We start from the raw sequence: 27,549 nt of genomic DNA, 5'->3' as shown, positions 1-27,549 counted from the left end.
GAAAATTTCTTGAAATTCCTAAATATAGATAAATACAATATTGAATAGAGAAAGTATCGTTAAATCTTCTATTTGTTTCAGCTTTCATATAGATATATAGATTTTTATGGGCCCCACAAGTATATAGTAAATTTGTTGCCATATGAGTATAATGAGTTTTTTGTTTCGTAATTACTTGTTAAAGCAAAGGATACTATTGTTATAGCACTTTTAAGGGACAAATTTGATAATATCATGGAAAAAAAATAGACGAATCTGATCACAGATGCAAGGGAATGAAGGTAGTCAACTTGAAAATAATTAAAAAGGAAAAAAAGAGGTGACATTGGAGGCTTTTTGAGATAGTCCCTAGTCTTGTGGTTTTGAGAATGATAACATTTTAAAGGTAATACAGAGGCAATGATCGAAAACCAATAGAAGTTGCATCATATTTTGCAGGTATGATTTCAATTATCTTGTTAGTTGGTAGCATTTTAGGTGAGACAATGTTAGTTTGAAGGGGTTATCGAGTACTGCATTATTGGGAATTTTTAATGAACTGAAATTTATAGGCAATTTAGTGCAATTGAATGTATTTGTGATGACTGCATTATTATCATTTTTGAGTAAGTATTAGATTGCAATTAAATTTAGGGGAATTGAGATTGAATGTGAAATTTGATACTGTGTAATAAATTTTTACTAAATTGATATTGAATGTGAATATCAGAGCAATTGAATTGAAGAGGTTTTAGGGTACTGTATTATTGTAATATTCGAGTAAAACAATGAGATTGCAAAATAATTTTATGGCAAATGATTTGAAGGTGCCTTTGCAAGATTATCTATAATTTGTTGGGTAAAGTTCGTGTCAATATTTGATGTATGAGGACGAAACTTGATAATAATAATAGAAATTGAAATCTATTGTAATGCCATATCAGTGACCACTACAATGGAGTTAGACTTGATCATCGCAGCACCGGGCATCATCATGTACTAACAAACAGAATTTCTTTAAGTTTAGCAAGGTAAGTCTGACAATTATGAAATCAATAGCATGAATAATTGTTTGTTGTAACATTATATTGTGATCGAATGAGATATAAGTAAATATTATGCGGGACCAATGGGGTGAAAGTATAATTATAACTATATAATTAGACCATTTTGAATGGAATATTGTTAAAATGGTAGAAAGTAGAGACCATATCTTTAAGGTTTAATATCATGGTTGCAATATTACAATGATGGTATTTTCTATTTACTTGCTGAAATATTTTTATGGTTGGCTTATTCCTGTCATTGTAGATTTATGATGGATGAGAGGTTGATGATGGATGAGTTGAGCAATTGTGGATAGACTATTGACAGTGTTTCTAAAACCGCAATTGCAATATTAGGAACAGAATGTCAGAATAATGGTATGAAAGAAGAGTTAACATCTAAGAAGTCAAAGGTTGGAATATCTTTTTCTACAGTTGAATCTTCGAGTTTTACAATGCAAATAACAAGATTAAAGGGTATAGTGTATCAAAAAGTATTTTGCAAGAAGAATGCGAAGGGGGTAAGATGGTTTGTTATAATTGCATGTCACCATGCTAGAAAACCTGGGATTAATAGTCATATTATGTAATTAAAGGCACGAGACATAACAAGGCATAAAGGGCTCACGAAGCCTAGGCGCAAGGCAGAAGGCGAAGGCATGCGCCTTATCAAAGTGAGGTGCAAAAAGAAAAAAAAATGAAAAAAAAACTTTAAAATTGGAAAAAAATTCCTAATTATAAAATAGACCATATAAAATCTGAAACTACACCATTTAATGATTTAGAGTATCTAAATATAATATAAAAAAATTCATAAATAAGTCAAATATTAAATTCCTATAATTTTCCTACCTAGTACTTCCTATTTCATACTAATTAACATAAATCTACTCAATATGCATCAATCATCATATTCAAATCTAGATAATCATCTTCTCCTCTATCATGTTGATCAATAGTGTCATATTGATCACCTTCACTTCCAAAATCAATATTTTCATCTTCTTATAATTCATCCTCAATATCAATATTTTTTTCCTCATCCCTAAGTATTAGAGGAGTATTTGTCTTAAATCTTGAAGAAGATGCCTTTCCCTTTTCCATTGGTAATTGACTAGAAGTGGGTGTAGGCTGCACAACATTTTTTCCTAACTGATCTAGTAAAATGATCACTCTTTTCAACTCCAGTTGCTTTAGCAACTGCATCCCATGTTAGTGAATCATCTTCAAATACAAATTCATTTTCTTCCTCTTGCTCTTCATTCATTCTACTCATCAACCAGTCATTGCTATCATCTATATCTGTCAAAGAAATGAGATCAATACGGTCATGCAAATCATATCAGTGTCTTGACGTTTGATTATATTTCATAAACACCAAAACATTCAAGCGTTGTTGAGCTGGTTGATTTCTTTTCTTTTAATGAGTTATAAAAAATTGTAATGAACACTAAGAATTATTGTTTTTCAACTTCCAAGAGAATTCATAAATAGTATCTCATGATGAAATCACAAAAGTGGTGAAAGTTTCATTACTTCCATGCTCAAATTACGCTTGCAACCGGATGCACTACAAGTGAGACTCAATACTTTAATTGCAAACTTTTGCAATATTTGAGTTGCATATTCATAAGATTTTCATGGCTAAATCATTAAATATAAAAATACTCCAAACTTTGCGAGTAGTTTTAATTGTACCATAAATCCAACTTTTTTCTCCTAGCACCGAGAAAATCAACTTTAGCACCCTAATTTCAAATTGTCTCAATTTAATGAACAAAATATTATTTTTATTGGACCTACACTCTCTCTCATGGTCACGGTAATAAAAAATTTCACCATTTTACAACACTCTAACTAATATTGGTTAGAAATTTAAATTCATAAAAAGTAAATTAAAATAATAAATAGTTAGTTACAAACATAGAATATTAGTTTAGCTTTTTGTTTTATCATTTTTTAGGCATGAAATTTTAGTTAAGGTTTATTGAACTAATACTTTAGTTAGATCTCTTATTTTTTTTTTTTTTTTTTTTTTTTTTTTTTTTTTTTTTGGGAAAACCTTATTTATATCTTATATATGGAGAATCCAAAATGTCAGAATTAACAATGCCTTTAAGTAATTGAGGCAAAGAAGCAAATGTAGTAAAAATACAATTAATTGAGTACAATCTGCTGAAACGAGCCAAGAAATTAGCTGCTTGATTCCCCTCACGATAGATGTGGCAGAAAGAGACATTGAATCCCGAGACTAAATTCTTGATCTGAATGACAAACCGAGGCGTTCTAGCTGAAGTTGAGGAAGTGATGAAGTCGATGGTAGTTTTTGAGTCACTCTCTATAATAAGGGGAAAGGTGTTTAAGCTTTGACACCATTTGAGACTGAAAAATAAGGAATTTAGTTCAGCGTCTGTAGAGTCTCTGGCATGAATTGGGAAGCAGTATGCGGCAATGAGGCTACCTAAATGATCTCGAATTATGGCTCCTCCTGCGGAAGAAGAAGAAGAGTATGAAGCATCAACGTTGAGCTTGTAAAATCCAGCTTGTGGTTTTACCCAAGATACCAGCTTAATTTTCAATTTATTGCCGAAGAATTCAGGAAGGTAATCTTCAAATAAAGAAATGGGTTTGGCAAATTTGGATTCAGAGTGAGCTACTCCCCATTTATAGATCGTGGTACGAATTTGTTCCAGCAATTGGGGAATATGAAAACCACCTCCTTCGCCCCATGTGAGACAGCAGTATGCTGACCAAATTGAGTAGAGAATAATTTGGGAGATAAATCTCATTATTATACCTGGTGATGATTTAGGAGCATAAAGAATCCACCATGAGATTAGTTCCTGCCGAAGGGAATTTGCTGCTAACGGTTTAGTGCAGATTGAATCACGAAAGAATTTCCAAATCAGGGAGATTGTCGAACAGCTAAAAAAAATATGATTAAATGAACCCTCTGCTGAACAACAAAATGGACAATAAGAAGCAAGCTGAATTCCCATTTTTTGTAATCGAGATGGAAGAGGTACAGCCTTTTGCAAGACTTTCCATGTGAAGATTGAGATTTTAGTAGGAATATTTGGATCCCAGATCGAACGGTAAGAGAGAGTGGCTGATTTCTTTAGTCTCACAAAATCATATGCTAATTTTAGACTGAAGTTCTCCCTGTCGTTTGCAATCCAACGGGGGCCATCATCCTCAATAGAAATTAAGGTATTAGCTGTTGTTTGAATTCGACAAATTCTTTTCCAGGTACAAGAATCAGTAGTTTTAAAATTCATTTGATCTCTTCTATAATATTTCTTCCGTAGCAGCATTGCCCATAACGATTTTCCTTCGCAATATCTCCACCACAGTTTAATAGAATATGCTTCTTGGAGAGAGGATAGTGATCGGAGACCAAGACCGCCTTCTTCCACAGGGAAACAAAATCTGTCATATTTTAGCCAATGATGTCTGAGAGTTGTAGAGTCCGGAGACCAGAAGAAATCTGCAAATTTTTTTTCTAGGATAGCAATAATACTCTTCGGTAGAGACATAGCTCCCAGCGTATGTATCGGAATTGAATTCAGTACATGCTTAATAAGTAACAGTCTGCCCCCAGTGGAAAGAAATTTTTTTGTCCATCCTTGCAGTTTAGCATCAATTTTTTGAAGAAGAGAAGAACAATATTGAGCTCTATTAATTCCTTTATATATGGGAGCTCCCAAGTACATGAATGGAAGAGCTTTAGCAGTGATGGAAAGAATGGACTGAATTTTATCCTTGTAAGCCGAAGTGCTTTTCGAAGAACAGTAGAAAGAGCTTTTGTTGAGGTTAACTAATTGTCCAGAGGTTTTTTGATAGAGTTGCAGGAATTCTTTAAACTGTTTGGCACTTTTAACGTCCCCGTTAATGAAGATGAGGAGATCATCTGCGAAGGCTAGATGAGCAATTATATCACTTCCTCTAGTTGTCTTGTAAGGAGCAATTTTCCCGTGAGACACCAACATCTTAAGACCCCTTGAAAAACCTTCCGAAGCCAGAATAAACAGGAGAGGAGAAAGCGGGTCCCCCTGTTTAATTCCACGAGTTGGACGAAATGAGCCATAGCTAATACCATTGACTGAAATGGAGAAGACAGTAGCTTTGAGATGTGAAAGAATTAAGTGAACAATCTTAGTAGAGAACCCAGCTTTCAAGAGAACAGCCTCTAAGTATTTCCACGACACTCGATCAAAAGCTTTGGACATATCCAGTTTAATTGCAAGATTATGCCCTCTAGTTTTTTTGTCAATATCATGGATGAGTTCGTTTGCAATCAGAATCTGATCATGGATGGATCTGTTCTGCATGAATCCCGCTTGCTCTGGAGAGATTAATTGAACAAGAAGAGGAGCAATACGATTAGCGAGAATGCGAGTACATACCTTGTTTATGAATGTAGCCAGGCAGATAGGCCGAAACTGCTCAAAAGAGGAGGGATGTTCAGTCTTGGGGATGAGTATTATCATAGCTTTGCTGAAGTCTTTAGGGATAGGAATACCCAAGAAGAATTCCTTCACTGCACTGCACACATCCCACTTCACAATCTCCCAACAAGAACGAAAGAAGAATCCATCAAAGCCATCTGGTCCTGCAGCGCTATTAGGATCTAATTGCCATACTGCTCGTTTAATTTCTAAATCAAGAGGAATAGATTCCAAAGTTTGGTTCTGTTCCCTTGTGATAATCGATGGAATAAGTTCAATTAAGGGAAACACATTTTGATCTTCCTCAGCAGTAAATAAAGATTCAAAAAAACGTACAGCTTCCTTTCCTATGTCCTTCGAATCCTGTAGCCATGTTCCATCTGCTGCTTGAATGGTAGAGATATGTTGAAATTTTCTTTTCATTCTGACATAATTGTAGAAGAAAGTAGTGTTTGCATCTCCCTCTTGTAACCATTTAATGTTAGCCTTCTGTCTCCAGAATATCTCTGCTTGCTTGTGTCTTTTAAGAAGCATTGCTTCCTTTAGTTTCCAGGAAGAACGATTAGTAGGAGTGGGATCAGATAAATATTGATTTTCAGCAATAGCAGCTTCTTCTTCCAATCGAATGCTCTCATTAAAGATATTCCCAAACTGACTTCGATTCCAGGATTGAATGGCCCGCTTTAGAGAGTGCAATTTTTTGAAAATACCATGCATACCTCCCCCATAAAAATTTCTGTTCCAATTCTCTTGGACTACGGAAAGGAATCCTTCGTGAGTAAACCACATATGCTGACATCTGAAGGGCTTGGGGATTTTTTGACTGAGTTTGGTGCAGTTGAGTAGAAGAGGTGAGTGATCTGATGAAGCTTTACTCAGATGTCTAACATGAATATCAGAGAATAGATCAAAGAAAGAAATTGTTGCCATAATTCGATCTAGTCTCTCCCAAACCCTACCTGAAGAGCGTATACCTGTCCAAGTGTAACTACAGCCATAGAAGGGAACATCCACTAGACCACAGTCATTTGAGCAAGAAACAAAATCTTGAATGCTGTTGAGACAAGGAGAAGAGTTACCTTTATATTCTGCAGGGTTCTTAATGACATTAAAGTCCCCTCCAATAAGCCATGGAAGAAAGTGTTGAGAGGAAAGAGATCGCAAAGCATCCCATAAGTGGTTCCTATCACTTCTGTTATGAGGGCCATAAATAGAAGTAAAAAGAAATCTGAAGCCGAAAGAATGTTCCTCAACTTGGCATGACAGCAAGCTTCGATCATCATTAAATTGAGTTAATGAGACATATTGAGATTTCCAAAAAATCCATATTTTGTTATCAGCTGAAGAGAAGACATCACTAAACCCCAATTTGCAAGCATACCATAAGTTTTTCTTGGCGTTAACCATAGGTTCAATGATAGATAATAAGTGAAAGTTAAATTCTTTACAAAGACCTTGGAGTCTAGAAAGGGAGGAAACTAGGCCTCTAGAGTTCCATATCAGAGCATTCATTGTTCAGGATTGGATAAGAAAGTGACAGAACGATTACCCCTTTTAGAGGTTCGCAAGGCTCTGGATGATTGTCTCTTAAGAATTTGTCTGCGTTCCACTCGCACAAAGCCATCATCTGCATCTGCATCGCTGCCTTGATGATCCGCAGCTGCTTTTAATTTAGTGTCAATTAATTTACTAGCATTTTGCAATTCGAGTTGAGTGCAGGTGGTATCTTTGTTTGGAAGATTTGAATCAGAATTATGCTGGATGTAGTCATCATCAGAATTACGATCAAGTTCTTGCTCTGATCCACCTCTGGCTTTCAAGGCATCCATTGTAACAGTCTCTTCATTAAAAGGAAGGAGAGTTTCTTGAGGGTGATCAGAAAAGGCTTTCGGTTCAGCTGGTGGCTGAGGAGAGGAGTCAGTAGCAATATCGACTTGGACAGCAGCAGGATTTTGCGAAGGAAGCTCAGCAGAAGAGATGTCGGGTCTTTGAATAGAAATATTAGTTGTTGGTGCAGTGTTTTTAGGGATCCAGAGCTGAGTAGCTTTAGCCTGTTCTGTAATAGCTTTAGAGGAAGCAAGCGTTGATGAAGTAGAATTAAGCGGGCAAGATAGAATTTCATGGCCAATTCTGCAGCATTTGGTGCAAAATAAAGGTAAACTTTCGTAATTGACTGGTTGGAAAAAGCCTAAATCACCATCATCAATCCACACCTTATTCGGCAAATCTTTAGACAAATCCAGTTCAACACAAACTCGCGCTACTGAGGGTCTAGACAATGTTGCCGTCGCCGCGTCAACTTTTAGAGGCTTTCCAATTAGATTAGCGATGGGAAAGAGAGCAGCCTTGGCGAAGAGATGAATAGGAAGGCCTTCAAATAAAATCCATGTTGGGACAATTGAGCAATCTGTATTGGGACGAAAGTTGCGTGTCCATTTAGAGATTCGCATTGAAAAACCTTGAAAGTACCAAATTTGTTTCAGCCAGCATCTGTGAAAATCTTCTTCTAATTCAAATTTGATAAGAATATGTGAAGAGTCTAGTAAACCTAGAGAGAATTCCCCCTTAAAACCAATCTTATCCATAAATTGTCGAAGGGATTTCATGTTAGGGCGGCCAGATTGAAAGATACCAACAAGAGCAAATCTAAACTGATTAGCCAGTTTCATGGATTCATCCCATGAGAATGAAATCGAAGGAACCCCCTTGAATCGATTTGGTTGTTTCGATGTTAAGCAAGGTTCATGAGTGATGGTCGACATAAAGGATCTATCAATCTCTGTTTTCCCTTTAGTATTTCGAACTGCAGCTGCATAGGAGATCCCCTGAGAATACTGTTTAGCAGAACTAGCTTGTTGATCTTGAGATTTCTCCATCTCATGCTTCGAACATTCATGGAGGTTTATTTGTCGTGGGAGGTTTAGTTAGATCTCTTATAAAAATAGGTTTTATATTATGATTTATTTTTAGAAAATCATTACTTGTTGCCAATATTATATAAATAAATAAAAAGTATTTCATTTTTACGATGAATATATTATTTTTTATTTTAATATTTATATAAATAAATATCAATATTTATTTATTCATAAGCAGCGGTGGTGGTGGAAAAGAGTCTATCAGAAAGAGTGGGTTCCATAAAAATAATATTTTATTAATTAAATTATATGCAATTTGATTAGGGTGCTATTTAACTAGAGTTCAAGTTCAGGATACTAGAAGAAGAAAGTTAAAATTTATGGTACAATTAAAACTACCAGTAAAGTTTGAGATTTTTTTATGACTCAACTGATTTCCATCATTCAGCTGTTTAACAAAAGTTAAACAAACCACAATAATTTAGGCAATGAGATTTGTGAGCATTTCAATTAATTTCTACAATTGTAGAGAATTTTACATGGTGATTTTATCTTCCTATGCCTAATCGCCATTTTAATTTCAAATGAGTCTTCAATATTTTGAAACAATGTCAGTTCTTCAATAATCTTGTCTTGATCTTTATGGTTTGAAACCAACATTTATATTGCTGCATAAAACCCATTTATATCTTCTACATCTTTAACAATATTAGGTTTGAATAAAAACTCTAGATTTGCATGCAAAGGATGGCGGAGTTAGCATTCTCAGCTCTTATCAATGATCTTGATTACTTCTGCATATTTTTCTTCTTTTTCTTCAAATGCCTTTACAATGGCTTCCTTAGCCCTACCCATGACTTCATATACACACACACACACACATATATATATATATATATATCCGATTGGAGGTCTTTTTTTTCACTATTTACTAATCGAAGCAAACAAACTAAAGGACCATATATCTTAAGAATACAAACAATGTTGTTGCAAAATGAAGCCATTAAGATAATTTGGGTCACTTTCTTGCCTGTAACTTCTTTTTTGCCCCTTTACTTGTTGTCCATTCTTCTGAAATAAAAATCTTTCTTAAATTGACCTTTTGCTTATGAATTTGTTCTAGAGTAAGAAATGCAGTGGCAAATCTATTCAAAGTAGGTCTAATAAGCTCTCTTTATCCAATGAAGTGTCTCAATATATTTGCAACACCAGGACATACATAGATGTAAAAATTTATGAAACATCTCTTTTCAATGTATTATTGACAATAGACATTTTAGCAATGTCTTCCAATATCAAATCAATACAATGGCAGCACATGAAGTGCAGTATAAATGGCCTTTCAGGTATCAATAATTTCCCTACTCATATAAAATTAAACAAAACAAAAGTAAGTGAAGTGAAATTAATTTACTTGCAAGAACATTTTTAGAGGCTTTATTAGTCACAACTTGTACCACATTTGACTCTCCAACATGCTCCACCATATTGTGAAGCAACTCAAACATATTTTCTCCATTTTTTACATACTCAGATGCATCAATACGCTTAAGAAATATTGATCCTTTAGGAGAATTCACTAAAAAGTTTATCAAAGTTCTAGCTATTTTTTCAGTCCAACCATCTCCCATGACTATGCACCCGTTTCTAGCTCATTCCTCCTAAAAGGACTCCAACATCTCTCTCACATCATCTACTTCTTTCTTTAGGAAAGAAACCCCTATCTCATGAAAGCTAGGTAGTTTCAATCCTTCACTGAACTGTCCAATGGATTCAACCATCATATTGAAGCTAGGATAATTAACGGCATTGAAAGTTATCATACATCCACCTAGCTATATCCTCACAAGCTTTTTCACGCAACTCTTTCTTGCATAACTCATTTATAGTTATTTGCTTCGACATCTTCTTTTGTTGAATCACCTTCTTTGCATTAGGAATGAAAAAAATATCCATTGGACCTTTTAGTCTTGATTCTTTTCTTATCTGATCCATCATATTGATAGATTTGGAGCTTATTGATGATCTGCTGCTTTATAGAACAATATCTTCTCCTTCCACTTTTTTACCAAAAGCTTCTACATTAGAATTTTCAATTCTATTTGCATTGGCTTTCTTCCACATATACTCTCTTAATTCTTCTCGCACATGAGGTGTACATTTGACGCACATTTTAGTGTTACGATAACCATTAAGCAAGTTTTGCTTAGCTTGATAAGTCCCACCTTTTTGTTTTTTTTTTTTTTTCCCACAAAAATTGCATATAACAATACATGTATCAGGTGGATTAACCAGAAGAAGAGTCCATATCATCCACTTACATAGAATTTTCACATATCGCAGCACTGCCACTAGAAGAAGAGTCCGTATCATCCACTTATATTTTGTTTTCTGCATCATATAATATAAATAATTAAAAATTCATGAAACCAAATAAATAATTCATGCACTTAAATTCTAATCAAGAAGTAAAATAACTGTTGCACCCTCAAAATAAACCCATAACGAATTTAGTGAACACACAACCTAAATAAATAAATAAATAATGCTATTTCTATTTCTATTATTATTATTATTATTATTATTATTATTGTACTTTTTTAGTTTATATCTGATTTCTTTGTACAAGTCAATTTATATTTTTGTATACTTTTCGTTTATTTCAGTTTTTCAATTATTATTTCTATATTTATTATAATTGGATGTGTCTTTAACTCCTTCGCAACTTTCTCTTTTTTCTAATTATATTTTAATTGTACTCGAAAGAAATTTTCTACTTCTAATATACTGAATTTAAAAACTAATCATAATTACATCTTAATTAGAAATTAAATTCATTTTGTTCAATTTTCACGGGACTCACGCTCTCTTTTATAGTTAGCTTAACTCAAGCAATTAATTAAACTAAAACATACCGTTTTGTTTTTAATTAAAAAAAATAAATCTCAAAAAATCATACCCCATTGTCGTCTTCATTCTGCTGCCTTTCTCTCTCTCTCTCTTCTGATATATATGTAGGTATCATATTCCTCGATCTTTCCTGAAAAATGATCCCAATGCTACCAATACACTGGTTCTCTTTGAGGAGTTTGGCGGAAGTCCATTTTTTATAACTCTCCAAATAGTTACAGTAGGAAAAGTAAGTGGAAGAGGCAATGAAGGAGACACAATAGAGCTTTCAAGCTATGGAAAACCCAATTGAGCAATTCAGTTTGCTAGTTTTGGTGATCCTCGAAGGTTTAGTAATGGCTCCTTTGAGAAAGGCAGCTGTGAAGGATCTAAAGATGCTTTGTCAATCGCCTAAAAGGTAGTTAGTTTAGTTAATGGAGATTGAATCAAGTGGAAATATACCCTTAATTAATTTGTCTAAACCATAATTTTGTAGGCATGCATTGGGAAGGAGACTTGTGCAATTAAAGTTTTTGCAGATGTACTTGGGTCCATAAATTGTGAGGAAGGTGTTGAGAGTAGTCTAGTTGTGGAGGCTTTGTGCTAACGAGATGAAGTTTTTGTAGTTTTGGCTAATTAATTAGGTTGGTTTTTGTTAGGGATTCAATTTTTTGCACAGAGAGAGAGAGAGAGAGAGAGAGAGAGAGAGAGAGAGGCAGAAGAGGGAGATAGAGCACAGAGAGAGAGAGAGAGAGAGAGAGAGAGAGAGGCAGCAGAAGGAAGACGACAATGGCGTCTGATTTTTTGAGATTTGTTTTTTTTTTTTTAATTGAAAACAAAACGTGTGTTCTACTTTAACTAATTATTTGGATTAAGCTAATTATGGAAGAGAGTGTCGGTCTCACCAAAAATTGAATAAAATAGATTTAATTTCAAATTAGAATGTAATTATAACTAGTTTTAAGTTCAGGGCATTAAGAGAAAAATATTGCATTTGGGATACAATTAAAACAACCCACAAAGTTTGTAGTTTTTTTTTTTTTATGGTTTAGCCATTTTAAAATTTCAGAAGTTAAAAGCAGGGATGCCAGCAGGATACTCGCGAATTTTAAACCACTCACACTCGTGTCCATTTAAAATTTTAGTATATGTATATGTTCTAAATCCGTTTAAATATCTATTTAAATATTCATATTCAAATCCGTTTTTTTTTCTATTATCCGTACTTTTTGAAAACCGTTTAAAGTTTCTTTATATGGGTAATGCATATTGAATTTTAAATTATTTAAATCCAAACTTATTTTAAAATCAAATTTTTATTAATAATAGATAGATACCCGAGAGTACCTATTGTCAAACTTATTTAATACAGCGAGTAACAGATACTCAAGACCTATATTGGCATCCTACCTCTACCCATTACAAGTAATAATTTCACTATCCCTATATTTTCACTATCCCTATATTTGTACCCTAATTATATCCATTACAAAAAATAATTTTATCATCCATACTTATCTCAAATCTATTTATTACCATCTACATTCTATTTGAACGGGTTTACATTATCCACATCCTCTTTAAATGGATTATCCACATCCTCTTTAAATGGATTAAAGTGGTATGAGTATCCTCAAATATCCACACAGCTTCCATCCCCAATTAAAACTGCACATCTTAATTGCCTGGAATAAAAGGGTCTTAATTTATATATTAATATAAATCATGAAAAATAGTTATAATTAAAATATAAAGTTACTAAAAAAAATTTTACACTGTTAATGTTGACAAATAAATAAAAGAATATCAAATCTAGCTTTAAATAATTAAAAATCTTAAAGTCTGACTCATACTGAAAAAAACAAAAAAACTAATTACTTCGAACTGTATTATTTGTTGCAATGTTTGCTGTTTATTCCAACTTTCACAAAATAATAATATCATGTCACCTATTCACTTGCACTCAAAATTTAATTATATATACATAAAAAAAAAAGACCTCAACAACTTTCGCAATAATAATAAATTAATTAATTAATTAACTCCACTCCTTATAAATTCAATAACTGGCCATATAATTAAGAAAAACGTGGTGGTATAACTCTTATATCATTGCCTTCAATTAGCAGCAGCAACTGTGATAATATTTGACTGTTCGAGTATTGAACAAATAAGAAACAGACTATTAATCAGTAGTATAAGATCAAGGCTTTAGAAGCAAGTCCAGAAATCCATTTATCATCTCAATTTCATTTCAGCAAATGTTGCTGCCAAATCGATGGCCTTGTCTACATGCACTCCATCTGTTCCCTGAAATAAAACAATCATCACATTATTACTAAAGAATACAAAATAAAAAATAAAAAAAATTTCTCAATTGTTACAACTAGAGTCCAAGAACAAGGCATAAATACTGCGCGCGCACACTACAGTCACCCGCTATTTGAGCAGCAAAAAGTAAGGCTTACTGGAGGCCCGTTCAGCATTTTCTATTGCTAATAGCAGCTTTTGGGTAAAAAACTAGGAATGGATTATGTTGGTTTTATGGATGTAGCTTTTGCAATGTGATTTTTGTAGGCCAAAAATTGATGTAAAAATGGTCACATTTGAAGTTTTTTTTCCATAATCAGCTTTTGGCCTAAAAAAATCATATGTTAATAATCTAAATTCTTCCTAATTTTTTATCCAAAATCTGGTATCGACAATAGCAAAACCAAACTAGCCTTCAGTCAGATAGAAGTGAAAAGACCTTTTTTAACTGTCAAACCAAACAAAGCCATCCTGTCAAACTAAGCCGGTGGAAAATAAGTTTAAAACAGCATTTATACTGATTGAACATTTCTAGCCACCAACCATTCATTAAACATGTTGCAGCACTTCTGACTGGAACTCAATCAAATTTTTTGTAGGAAGAAAATCAAATAGTTCATTAGTACATGGATTACAACCATGTCAAACTACCAACCTGGCCAGTGGCAAGACCCCCCTTTCCCTTACCACACCTTCCGTTAAGAGGCTCCAAAGCTTTAGTTAACCACTCAGACACCTCCAGTTTTTTACCCTGGTCTTTCTTTTCTGGCACTCCCGCGCACACTACAACCTTGTTTGTAGTTTCATCCATACTGAAAACCATAGCAGAAATCCCCTGTCCACTCGCCAATATAATATTAGGACTTCTCTGGTGTGTAAATAAAAAGTATCAGAAAAATTATAAAAAATTATAATACACAGCAATGATATCACCTTCTTCTCTAACACTTTCAGAACTGCCTCACGGACTGCAGCTGCATCTAGACCAACGTCAACACGAGAAATGCAGAATCCCTTCCCTTCTGAAGCAGCTATTTCAGCCATCTCCGTTGCAACCTTTACAGCCTTCTGCATATTTTCTTCCGCAATCTTCTTTTGAGCTTTCCTTACTTGATTCTGGTAAAGTAATTTTATTTATTATGGTATCAGAATTGGAAACAAAAATGCACGATGAGAATAGGATAATAGTAACATAAACAAGGAAAAGAAAAAGTAGTTAGAAACAGTTCAGGTATAGCGGAATAATTAGTTAGCTTGGCTGCTATACCTGAAGTACAGAAATCTTAGCCCTAATATCAGCTTTCTTGGCAGCTGGAATAGGTGCAGAGTCCACTCGACTTTTTAAAGATGCTACTTTCTGTTGAACAGAAAATATATATATGTCAAGCGAAGATCATATACAGTGATGTAATAAGAGAAATTATTCCCGTAACCAATTGTTAATTTATTTCTGCAATCAGCTGCTTATTACACAAGCCACTTCCATGATGAAGTAGCCAGAAACAAAATCAATCTAAATTTTTTGCAGAAAACAAAACAGAAACCTTTCAAAATCAAGAAACTTGCTACTGGATTGTTATTTTATTTCAGAATCTGGTCTGAGAATGCATTGAACTACTACAGACATTCTTACTATTTCTTTAGCAACTTAAGGAGCTGACAGCCATATTACTAAAGAATACAGGCACACCTGTCTAAATAACTACTATGAAATTGACTGCATATGCAATACAGAAAACATTACACATAAATATTGAGTGGGGAAGGAGGGGGTAAAGGGGAGAATCTCCAATTTGCCAAGAGAAAAGCAAAGGCAAACATGATAAGGGGCAAAAAAGGCACATCTCTTGACCGGATAAATAAATAGGAACTTACCTTTTCTAGCAAGCTTCCTTCTGCCTTGGATGTCTCATGAACTTCCTGCTCAAGTGAAGATGCTAATTCCAATGCCTTGAAGGCAACATCAGTTGTCACAGCAGTTATCCTTCGCACTCCTTTAGCAATTCCCTCCTCTGATAAAAGAGCAAACGCCTTTGCTTCCCGAGTGTTTGAAATATGTGTTCCTAGAAGTTTGTTTTTTTCCAAAGAGCAAAAAACAAACTGTCAATTAAATATCAAAAGAATGCTGGTAGTGGAAAGATTAATAGAAGACAATAACCTCCACAGAGTTCTGCTGATATTGTCAACCACTCTTTACTTTCTGGATCAGCTAGGAGGTCCTCAACTTTTCGACCAATTGCCACAACTCTAACTGGATCAGGATAGACCTGCACCAAAAGGACAAGACAGTGAAACTTCACATATTTAAAATTCATTTCATTAAAAAAAGCAATTAAAAGTGTCAGATCATACTTCTCCAAATACAGCCCGTAAACCATTAATACGCTTGGCTTCAGAAAGAGTCGCCTCCTTTGCAAATACTTCTAATTCAGCTTTGATTTGCTCATTCACAATTGACTCAATCTTTCTCAAAAGGTCAGGATCCACTGGCTTGCCTATACAAGTTTTATTTCATGATTAAATAAACCTCATGAATAAAAAAAAAAAAAAAAAAAAAAAAAAATTTATAAAAGGTAAGCAAAATTAACAAACTTTTCCCAAGAATATCACACACACATATAAAACCCCTTGAAGTTACCATGGGAAAAATCAAATCTCAGCTTTTCTGGAAGAACAATTGATCCCTTCTGATCAACATGACTGCCAAGTACTTCCTGGATTGATGCCAAGAGAAAATAAACAAAAGCAATATTAATCAATGAACAATTAGGAAATTCATGCACGAATGGAATAGGAGCATACCTTGAGAGCAAAGTTCAACATGTGTGTACAAGTATGGTTTGGAGCAATGAGCTTACGCCTATCATAGTCAACCTGCACAAGTCATTAGGATATTGTAAAACATAATACGTATATGTGTGTGCGTGTGAGCGCGGGTGTGTGTAGAGAGAGAGAGAGAGAGAGAGAAGGAATCAACAGAACAATTACACAAAAAGGAGGGAGCAGCATACAAGTTGTAGGCTATACCTTACAGATAACTTTATCACCAACAGAAATTTTGCCTGTCTTTCCAGTAAAAGAACCAATATGAACAACAAAGCCTCCAAAAATTTGGACATTAGAAACTTGAAATGACCCAAAAGAGCCTTCAAGCAATCCAATATCAAAAATCTACAACCAGAATACCAAGACCCATAAGATAATTTATAAGAAAAGCCTGGTGGTGCAGAGGAAAGAATAAATGTATAACACAACAAGATTTTGGTAAACAGTTAGATTATTAACACTGAAATAGTATAAATTCAAGTTATGTTTCCAATTCTATGCAGAGGTACTATATATGAGCACTAACTATGTTTGCCAAATCTCATTGCAGGAAATTTACCAATTCTAACAGCACAATACCTGACCACCTTGCTCAGCATAGAAACTGGTAGATTCCAAAACTATACCAACTTCATCACCAGTGGTAAAGGTTTCCAGGATCTCTGAACCAGTGTAGATAGCTTTTATTACACTTTCATGATCCTGAAAGCCATAAGGCAACAACATAAACAGTCAAAAACTTAATCAACACAATACAGATTCTCATATCAGAACCAGGTAAGAGTAAGAAGACTAGTGCATCAGTGTTTCCTCAGAAACAGGAAGAATAGACACATAACTATGTTATGTAACAGCTGAACGTAAGAATATTGCAGTCCCAGGAACCCAAAGAAATGGCCTTAACATTTACAGTCCATTTGGAAGAATCAATTCATTTATAAATGAATTCGCATGTTTAGAACTACATAATTTGAAAATTCTAGAACTGAATTATTTTTGTCATCACTTTGTAAAATATCTTTAGTAAAATTATAAGTAATAAAACCAAATATATCTCATGTTTATAATTAATATATAATTTGAAAATATAAAAAAAAAAAAAATAGTTAAGGGAGGAGAAAGAAACACAAAAAAAATAGAAAAATAAAAAAGAGACAAGTGAGAGAAATGAGAAAAAGAGGAGTGGAGAGAAAACGGACAAAGAAAGACAGAGACAGAAAAAATAATGAGATGATATATAAGCGTTTTTGTTATAAAATTTTATTGGTTAGTTTTGTGGAATTCACTTGGAAATTCCTCCCATTTTGACAGAATTTGATTCACTTATTTTCAATTCCTAGAATTGAATTCATAAAGTGCAATGAACTATGTCCCAAACATGAAATGTGGAAATTTGAAATGACTTAAAAAAAATTTATGGAATTCATTTGTTCCAAACAAGGATTAAGATTGTAGTAATGGAAATGTTCAAGAGGCAATTTTAACATATATATGCAAAAGCACAAGGACTGATATTGCTGTTCCTTAAAATAGTAGCAGACTATTTTCGGCCTTTTTAAAAAAGCTGGAAGTCCCATTTTGTCATAAACTCCTTTGGAAATTCCTTGACTAGGATAGAAACAATGATGCAACCCTGGCAAGAAAAAGGAGTTCTGATGGCAATCAACACCTATTCTAAAAATTGGTGATGTTTATGGCAAGAAAAAAGACTTCATGGCGATCTTCACCTATGCTAAACACATTTTACTGCTTAACCAAGACACCCGTTACAGAAAGACAAACCAGTTCTACACTATGAAGCATTGATACTTCAATCTTGAAAATACATCACACTTCTGACACATGCTAATTTTTTAAGAATAAGCATGTCAGCACATCAATGTCAGTATTGTGTTTCATGTCCATTTCCTTGATTCATGGGCCGTACCTAACAATAAGATGAAACTTTTAGACACAGCCGCATTTGCAATCACAATGATTAAGAACTAACACTAATATTTGAAGGCATGAATCAGAAGGAGAACATCAAGTTTAATAAGGGACATTTTTCACATTTTCTTTTCTTTATATGAAGCTTCCACTCAACATACCAGGCAAGAGAAATGGACAACCTATTAACAAGGGATAAGTGATTTTATTCAGATATGTGGTCAGCTAGCTTCTAAAACAGGCACGTGATAGTGTAAGCATTAAGATACATAGAATGTCTGAATATACCCACTACCAATGTAATTAGTTGAAAAGGTGATCAAGGTGACAGACAGGTTGAGACTAAAAAACTTGTGTCACACGGACTCCTTTCATACCCCATGACATGCTTCAATAATGAACCATAATAAATGGCTTAGTTGAAGTGGTAATGAATAAAAGATTGAAACAGCATATTCTTCTCTATGGAAGCACCTGGAACTCTTTGAAATTCCTTACGGGAAGGAAAACTGAACAATTTTGAAAAATACATACAAAGAGGGAGAGAAAATGCCATAATACATAAAACACACAAAGACATGATGATTTTTACTTTCAGTTATCCAATTACTGGGAAACGTTCATTCATCTTAAAATGTGAGATCTGGAAAAATTACGTTTTGGCGTCCATCAATTAGATGGCCAAATGCCAACATGCACCAATGGAACACAGCTCCATTCCTCAAAATTCAGATATGCTAATTGTAATATAAAAAGTTAAACCTCTCCATTTCCATAGGTATACAAAGCAATGCAACTCAATATAAAAATAAATGTGACTATGCAACAAATTAGTAAAGCACACATATATGCACAAGTGCACTTTTTATGTTCTGACCTGGAACCATGTAAATTTATAGGAATCATCTGTTACAGGAACACCCTTCTTGTGCAGTGCAGATGTAGCATCAGCATCCATGACAATATCCCCACCAGCTTGCTGCCATAATATTAGCAAAAAAGAGGTCATAACACCATATAGCCATAGGTGGTTTCTTCCATTCAACTGCACTCCTTCCATATTTTCAGCATCATTAGTATAGTACAATTTTTTTATTGTCCTTTTACATTAACTTCATATGTTAGGGAAACTCTTCGGCAGGCAACGATGTAGATTAACAGGAATTTACAAAAGCGGAAACACAATGCAGACTCTGAATACCTTATTTTGAGCATTCCTTGACCTTTCCCTTGCCTCATCCATAGCATCATTGAATCCCTCAACATCAACTCGTAATCCTCTTTCTTCTGCCATCAGCTGATTAGAAGTTCATCGTTAGGTTGCACAAGACTGTACAAAACATGTATAATGAAACAACAAAGCACCCTGATTACCTGAGTCAAATCTAATGGGAAGCCATATGTATCCCACAAAACAAATGCATCCTGCAATCAAGAGATGAACTTGGTTAGACGTATATGAGAACAACAAAAATCTTACACAACCACCCCCCCCGCGGCCCCTCCTCTCTCTTCCAGGGGTGGGGGGGAGGGATCATAGGAAGAAGTTTCTTTATTTGCATTAGCGCAATGTGAACATTGTACACATTCACAAAATTGAAAGAGAGGGGGAGAGAGAGAATTTACTTGCCTGCCCACTCAATACCTTCCCTTGAACCTCCTGAGCAGCCTTCTTAAATTTCTCAATTCCCTGAAAATGAGTCAGAACAATCAATTTTGCCAAAAGACGAGACTAAAATTGTTTGCACCCATTTTGTAGAAATAGAGGAAAGAATCCAATAAAAGCAAAAGAAGCAAAAGGTAATTTGAAAAAAAAAAAAAAAAAAAAAAGAGAGAATTTGGTTTCTCGCTTTCTGTATTATTCCTTTAGGGGAGGGAGGGTAGAAGAAATGGCAATAGAGAAATTCAGTATATCATACATATTCTCCTATTTGTTTGCCTCATATCCAAAATTTAAGCAATTCTAAGAATGTAGGTGCAAAAGCAAACTATAATCCCTAAAAATTAGAAAATGCACAAAAATTATATTTTGACTAATTACCAGAATAGAATATTATAGAAAAAACTACCAATAGAGAAAAGAAAAGAAACCTTAACATTTGGCCAGATGGCCTGATACACACATTGATCCTCCAAAATTCAAAATCAATAATGACACTAGATATCGCGTTCTCTAAAGGCCAAAACTTCAGTGCAACTAAAAATATATTGAAAACAAACGATGAAAAAAAGAACTTCATTTTGGTTTACAAAAGGGCTAATCTGTCATTCAATGAGACTGAGAATCCAAGTGTTTGATTTCGAAAAAACAATAAAGTTATTATCAAATCTCAGAGTGTTTTGATGATTATCCTAAGAGTAAAATAAAGAACACAAGTTATTGAAATAATTCAATTTCATCTAAGAGATATTAGATTTGTGCCTCTAATCTAGAATAAGAAGACACCCCCATTTAGTCTTAACAACCACCGCTTGGTGATGTTTCGTAAAATTTTCCATCCTCATGAAACCATATAAAAATATCCATATTGTGATAATAAAAAAAATTGCCACAAATTGGTTCTTTTAGGTCAAGAGAGGCCCATTCCTTTAAAATAGCAAGTTATTTTGATATTTGCCTTGAATTTTAATGCTACATTAACATGGAAAATTGGCAATATGTTTCATGTATGAATCATACCACTTGAACAAAATTGAAACCAATACACAAACTTCCTCTGTTAATTTTATAAAATTGAAAGAAATATAATTTAAAAAAAAAAAAAAAAAAGTGAGAGAGAGAAAGAAACTGCAATCTAAGTACAAAAATTAATGCTTACCTTGAGCAAAGTCTTGCCAAAACTTGCTTCTTCTTCTGCAATTATTTCCCTAATGTGTTCTTCATTTTGCTTTAGCTCTGGGAAGACATCACCCATCACTTTCACGACAACATTTACAAGCCTGATTCACAGAAATCATCAAATCAGTAGCAATAACATCATCCAGGACACAATTTAACATTTCATATGAAGCTTTTTCCAATGTCATTTTATTTCTTTGAGAGATAGAGAAAAAAGATTATTAACGAAAAAGCTACCTAGCAATGGGCATGATAGCCAAAACAGTAAGTGATCACAACTATGGCATCATATTTCTACTCATACCCATTAAAAAATCCTTCTTGAGCTTTGAGGACTTCACTTCCGTACCGGACAGCTCGCCGAAGAATCCGCCTAAGAACATACTCACGACCCTCATTGCCTATATAGCAACAAAAATTATTACAAAATATCTACCTTAATAATACGACACACAAAACTACCATGCATCACTCAAAAAACAAAAAATTTCTGGCATCAAATCTCAACTAATTACCTGGACGAGAACCATCAGCAATAGCAAATGAGAGTGTTCTAATGTGATCAGCAACAACCCTATATGCCATATCAATCCTGTCTACATCATCAGCTCCAACTTTTCCACTATAAGGCCGTGCCCCTGTCGCCTACATATAATTTCAAACAAAAAGCATTACCAACGATGTAGGCTTTTTTCCTTGGAGGCCAAATAAGCATATTAAGATGAATGTAATTTCTTTTCTCCATAATAGAGAAACGAAAAATGCAATAAGAGAACAATTTGATATATAATTCCTATGATGCCCTAAAACAACCCTCCCATAAGATAAAACAAAAGCCGAAAGGGAATATCAAATCGAACAATTTCTAAATATCTCTAAGAAGGATCACATTTGAAATTAATTACACCCCACCCCCCAACCCTCCAAAAGAAAGGGGCGGGAGGGTGTTGAAAAAGGTTATTTACCTGTTGGATAGCATCAAAGATGGGCAAAAACACATCAGTATCATAATTGCTCATCTTGTTCTGAAGCACGGAAGTCAATCTCTCAAAACCCATTCCAGTGTCAACATGCTTAGCTGGCAGAGATTTCAAGGAGCCATCACTTTCCCTATTGAACTGATGGACCATCAAAAAATCAGAAAGAGAGAACAACTATTACATTTATGTTATTATGCCTCATCAGCAAATACCAATTGATGAGAGTCTCATAAATTATACCTGAATAAAAACTAGGTTCCAAATCTCAATGCATGTAGGATCATCATTATTAACCAAATGTGCTGCATCACGGTTGCCAACTCTATCGTAATGTATTTCAGTACAAGGGCCACAAGGACCAGTATCACCCATCTCCCAGAAATTATCCTATTGAAAAGTCAAGAGGAATTAATGATTTTGTTAAAGCCAGTATCAGCAAAATAACAGAAAAGGCCAGAGTTGCAGCACAAGCACAGGAAAATTCAGAATAGTCCATTATAAAATCATACTAGGAAGATCTCCTCAAAAAGTAAGTTCGGGAAATCTATAAATTCAACCTTGTAACAAAAAAGAATGCAAAAACGTGTTTTTCTATCAATTTCTTCTTCTACTAATAGCATATTAGTAGAAACATCATGACCTTTCAACAATTCAATACCCCTCCACAGATTATTTCTTAAAAAATCAAGCCCTAAAATTGTGCATACTAACACATAACAGTGCCTCCAAAGAGGCATTACCTCCATATACTGAGTATTTGCAAAATAGGTGACCAAAAAAATAAAAAATAAAAATAAAAAAAAGAAGAAAGAAAGAAATACAAAAATTATTAGCATCACATCTCATCCATAAAATGACAAAAACAAGTTAGTTCTATCTTACAGTTTGCAATTTCAAACCCATTAACATTTCAAGAGAAAATCCTTTCATTCAGAAATAAGAAGAAAATTACGGTAGTACCATTACAGTAGAAAGTACAGGAGAAAGATGAAGATAGGTATACTTTACAACCAAAGGGCAGAATGCGCTCGGGTGGCAAAAATTGAAGCCATATATCTCTTGCTTCATTATCAGGAGCAAGACCAGCTTTATCATCACCACCAAAATAAGTGGCATAAATCCTATCAGTTGGCAATTTATACACCTACATAAAAAAAAAAAAATAAAATAAATAAAAAATTAGATAAGGAAAAAGGGAATAAGAAGAAAGCATAATGGAATTTTTCAAAATTTGATGAAATTTTTCTATTCACAGAGGCCCACAAAAATCAATTACAAAGCCAGTATCCAGATACTCACAAATATTTCAGAGACAAAATTGAATACTAATTTGTATGACCAACCAAATAAAAGATCAAAGAATAACAAATAGCAAAATGTGACAAAATTGAATATTAATTTGCATAACCAACTAAATAAAAGATCACAGAAACACAAATAGCAAAATGTCAAAAGTCAATCAATAAATCTTAAAGTAGGCATCCAAATACCTTAGTTAGAAGCTCCCAGGCCCACTCAATCGCCTCTTTCTTAAAATAATCACCAAATGACCAATTTCCCAACATCTCAAAGAAGGTATGGTGGTACGTGTCCTTCCCCACATCATCAAGATCATTATGCTTACCGCCTGCACGAATACACTTCTGGGTGTTGCATGCACGAATTAGCTTACTCAAGGCGGTATTGGGGTCAGCAGTTCCCAAAAATATAGGCTTGAACTGATTCATGCCTGTAAAACAACGTCAAATGGCTATATTATTCCTTTTTGTTTTGAATACAAAATTTTACGTATAGTTGAACGTTTCACTCTCTTTCGATTTCACTTACAGAATTCTACAAATACTAATTAGAATTAAGAAACATAATCAGAGAGAAAATCAGGATTCTGATTCTGAGTAATAAAATTATAGAGAAATATCAATAAAATAACATCAAAATCAAAAACAAAAGTTAAACAATAATAGAAACTATACCAGCATTAGCGAAGAGGAGAGTAGGATCATTGACAGGAACAACTGGACTAGATTTCCAATGGACGTGATTTTTGTCTTCAAAGAAGCTAATAAAAGTGTCTCTCACTTTCTTCGCCGGCCACTCCACCTTCTGTGGATCAACGTCCGGCATGATTGCGATGCGGGACAGTGAAGAAGAGGAGAAGGAAGCGAAGAGAGTTGCTAGCGGCCGATTTACAGAAACCCTAGCAGCAGCAGCAGCCGCCGCCACCAGAAATACGGGAGCGCGAAGAGGGGTTTTCTTATTAGTATACAAGTGAAGACCCGGACACAGAGATGATGATACAATTGATATTCTCTTCATTCATTTTTAAACGCTAACATTTCTATTTGGCCTTATATTCTCGTTGGAAAATATTTAGTAATGTATGGCAGGACAGCAAGTAGGATTCGCTGTAAAAGAACTTTTGAAAAATTACATTATAGTCCTTATGGTTTAAAATATAATTAACCTGCCCTTATTTCTTAGAAAATATATTAAAATTTTTCTGTAATTTATTTCTGTCAGACTATCAAATCTTTCCATTCAATTTTTGCATCTTTTCTATTAAGTACCTTATGAAATGATGAAAATATTCTTTTTATTTCTTCTTACTTTTGATATCTACTTATACTATATATAAATATGGGAATAGAGAGGGAAAAATGATATTTTTAAAAGTAGCCTTCATAAAATTTAGAATATGCTAAAATTACTATAGTCATAGCCAATTAAAAAATTACATTTTAAAAGTTGATTTGATATATTTATAAAAATTATTTTTTAAATAAATACATATAGATAATTAACCATTTCAAAATTTTCAGTTTTATCTTTTTTAAATTTATTTTTAATAAATATATATGATAAGAAGATATTGAAAATTTTTATATTTTATTTTTAAATATTTAATTATATTTTAATTATAATTTAAAATATTTTATTTCGGAAAGAATTAAAAAATATTACTTTTATAAATATTTTTTATATTTATATGATTTGATTGAATTATTATTTTAAAAATAAATTTTCAAATAAAATATACATAATTTTTTGTTTAGAAAAGAAATGAAAAAAGAAAAAAGTATATTATTTTTATTAATACTTTTCTTTATATTCATATGATTTGATTAGGTATATTTTTTTTTAAATAAAATTTAAAATAGGATACACATAATTAAACATTTCAAAATTTTTACTTTTTAAAATTTATTTAAATAAAATGAATATGTGTGTAGGATTAGCGGCTATTTTGAAAATTTTAAGTTTTATTTTTTTAAAAAAATTATTTTTAATAAATGTATATGATAGCGCCCTTGATAGAATTTAGGATATCCTAAAATAATCTTAGTTATAGCGAATTAGAAAATTACATTTTATTATTTGATTGGATATATTTATAAAAATTATTTTTTAAGCCAATCATATGTGATCTGTTTGTCTTCTCACTTATGTGAAAAGTGAGAGGTCTCAAATTCAAATCCTCTCGACCACATGTTGTCACCAATTTGATAAGTGGAGGGTTATTCCTTGTTAAGTAGCCCGCAGTATTATTTCAGCCCGTCTCCTAACAAAATAAAAAGTTTTTTTTGAATAAATATATATAGATAAATAAGCATTTCAAAATTTTAAATTTTATCTTTACAAAATTTATTTTTAATAAATACATATGATAACGAGACATTTGAAAATTATTTTATATTTTATTTATTAAATGTTTGATTCTTTTAGGATATAGATAAAAAAAGAAAGAAAAGAATCACATGGAGGAATATTAAGTAATTTACAAGTCTCTTGATCCTATGTGACAAGTCTTTGTTTTTATTGTGTTTGATTATGGCTGGTTCTATTCGGAAACAGACTTTGTTACTGAGTTTTATGCGAACCTCAATTTGGAGGAAAAAATGGCAGGGTTGATTATATGGAGTATGATGATGAGGTGCCTGAGGATGATGGGGTAGACTCTACTTTCTGAGTGGTTGGTCGCTTGTTAATGGGCAACCAATGAACTTTCCAGCTTTCAAACAGACCATGGCGTCGGTATAGCGACCAGTTTGCGGTATGCTGCTGAAGGAGTTGGGCAATAATTCTTTCCTTATATAGTTTATGCATGAGAAGGATAGGGATAGGGTGGTTAGTGGAGGCCCGTGGAATTTTTCACAGAACCTTATCATTTTGTGTAAGGAACCTCAAGGTGTTAATCCTAGAAGGATAGAGTTAACGGTGGTGGAGTTCTAGGTACAATTGCACAATTATCCTTCGGGGTGTCGGTGGGAAAGAGCTTTTAGAGATATTGTGAATTTCATTGGCCAATATATTGAGGTGGATCTGAGGAACTTTTCTATTATTTGGTGTGATTATATGAGAATCCAAGTGGCCATTTATGTCAACAAACCTCTCAAATGCTGAATTCAAATGAAGCAGCCGACTGGAGAACGGGAGTGGGTGGAGTTTAAATATGAACGATTGTCGACTTTCTATTTTTTTTTGTGGATAGTTGGGGCACGTCAACCGGTTTTGCACCAAACTACTTGATCATCCTGAAGTGGAGCGAAGTCAGTTTACCTATGGTTCTTTTTACGTGTAGATAACCACGAGTCTCCAATATCGGTGACAAATGGTTATTGTCGGAGGCGGAGGTGCTGAATGGCGATCAGCAAGCGAAAGTTGGGGAGCATGTAAGGGGAACATCAAAGGAGGCGGATGTTAGGGGATTTCAAATGCCTTCTATATCCAATCCCCCTAATCTCGTCCATGTGGAGCCAATAAGGCAAGGGGGAGATGTCGTGATCCTTAAGGACTCCCTATTACCTAAGAATTTTCATCTTGAAGATAATGGGGGCCTGATTCTAGGAGATCCCAAGAGGCGTGAAGTGGATTCTTCGAAGGGGGATGGGGTTACTTATATGGAGGAAGAATGTTTAGAGGCAGGGAATCTATTGGATGAGCTGGAAAATCCAAATAACATAGATGGGGTGGGTTCTAGTTTCCAGGCCTGCTTAGCCAATGAGTTTTCTTTGCTGGAATTGCGTGGGCTTGGGAACCCAAGTATAATTCGGGAGCTTCAGGACTTTGTGTCCATTAAGAAACCTGGTTTGACTTTTCTTATGGAGACTTTAGTGGGTGGGATAGACTTGATGTTGTTAGATGCCAGTTGGGCTTTTTGTTGTTAATCCACAGGGCCATGGAGGTGGACTTGCTCTTATGTGGTAGGAAAAAAACTCATGTTCTCTTATTGGATTTAATAAAAACCATATTGATGTTGGTGTTTATATTGATGGGATGCAACCTTTTCGTTTTAAAAGTTTTTACGGTTATCCTAACAGTGCCCATCATCGAGATTCGTGGGCCCTCTTAACTTTTCTAAAAAATAAATCTCATCTACCCTGGGTAGTGGCTGGGGACTTTAATGCTATATTATCTAATAGTGAGAAGGCAAGACGAAATCATCAC

General features: G+C 33.9%; 1 protein-coding gene and 2 pseudogenes across 2 annotated transcripts; all 3 read right to left on the bottom strand.

The window, feature by feature from the left end:
- Positions 1 to 2,367: 2,367 nt before the first annotated feature.
- On the bottom strand, positions 2,368 to 9,547 carry LOC149499119 (uncharacterized; annotated as a pseudogene).
- LOC149499118 (uncharacterized) lies at positions 9,544 to 11,426 on the bottom strand (annotated as a pseudogene). Its single transcript, XR_016319523.1, has 2 exons — positions 11,291 to 11,426; positions 9,544 to 10,722 (listed from the first exon to the last, which is right to left on the bottom strand). The product of XR_016319523.1 is annotated as an uncharacterized LOC149499118 (transcript).
- A 1,872-nt stretch (positions 11,427 to 13,298) lies between these two features.
- ALATS (Alanyl-tRNA synthetase) lies at positions 13,299 to 24,437 on the bottom strand. The gene is made up of 23 exons (XM_012210410.4): positions 24,078 to 24,437; positions 23,595 to 23,833; positions 23,108 to 23,248; positions 22,345 to 22,491; positions 22,090 to 22,242; positions 21,640 to 21,769; positions 21,429 to 21,525; positions 21,105 to 21,225; positions 19,916 to 19,975; positions 19,660 to 19,710; positions 19,487 to 19,582; positions 19,163 to 19,264; positions 16,936 to 17,058; positions 16,558 to 16,701; positions 16,333 to 16,404; positions 16,169 to 16,244; positions 15,883 to 16,025; positions 15,689 to 15,797; positions 15,406 to 15,593; positions 14,798 to 14,887; positions 14,464 to 14,646; positions 14,186 to 14,365; positions 13,299 to 13,530 (listed from the first exon to the last, which is right to left on the bottom strand). The coding sequence occupies exons 1-23, from the start codon at positions 24,418 to 24,420 to the stop codon at positions 13,459 to 13,461; spliced, it is 3,060 nt and encodes a 1,019-aa protein (XP_012065800.1). The 5' UTR covers positions 24,421 to 24,437; the 3' UTR covers positions 13,299 to 13,458.
- Positions 24,438 to 27,549: the final 3,112 nt, after the last annotated feature.

Source organism: Jatropha curcas, chromosome 1, assembly GCF_041381405.1.
Source record: "Jatropha curcas cultivar XTBG-Jc1 chromosome 1, XTBG_Jcur_1.0, whole genome shotgun sequence".
Taxonomy (NCBI): domain Eukaryota; kingdom Viridiplantae; phylum Streptophyta; class Magnoliopsida; order Malpighiales; family Euphorbiaceae; genus Jatropha; species Jatropha curcas.
The sequence above is the reverse complement of the archived record's forward strand: the minus strand, read 5'-3'. Positions and strand labels throughout refer to the sequence as shown.

Excerpts from the sequence above, each read along its gene's own strand:
- ALATS (XM_012210410.4), bottom strand. The coding sequence starts at position 24,420 with ATGAAGAGAATATCAATTGTATCATCATCTCTGTGTCCGGGTCTTCAC. Across the intron at positions 19,711-19,915 it reads GGAAGGTATTGAGTGGGCAG|GATGCATTTGTTTTGTGGGA; the intron begins GCAAGTAAATTC and ends TCTTGATTGCAG. Across the intron at positions 16,702-16,935 it reads ATGCTGAGCAAGGTGGTCAG|ATTTTTGATATTGGATTGCT; the intron begins GTATTGTGCTGT and ends TTCTGGTTGTAG.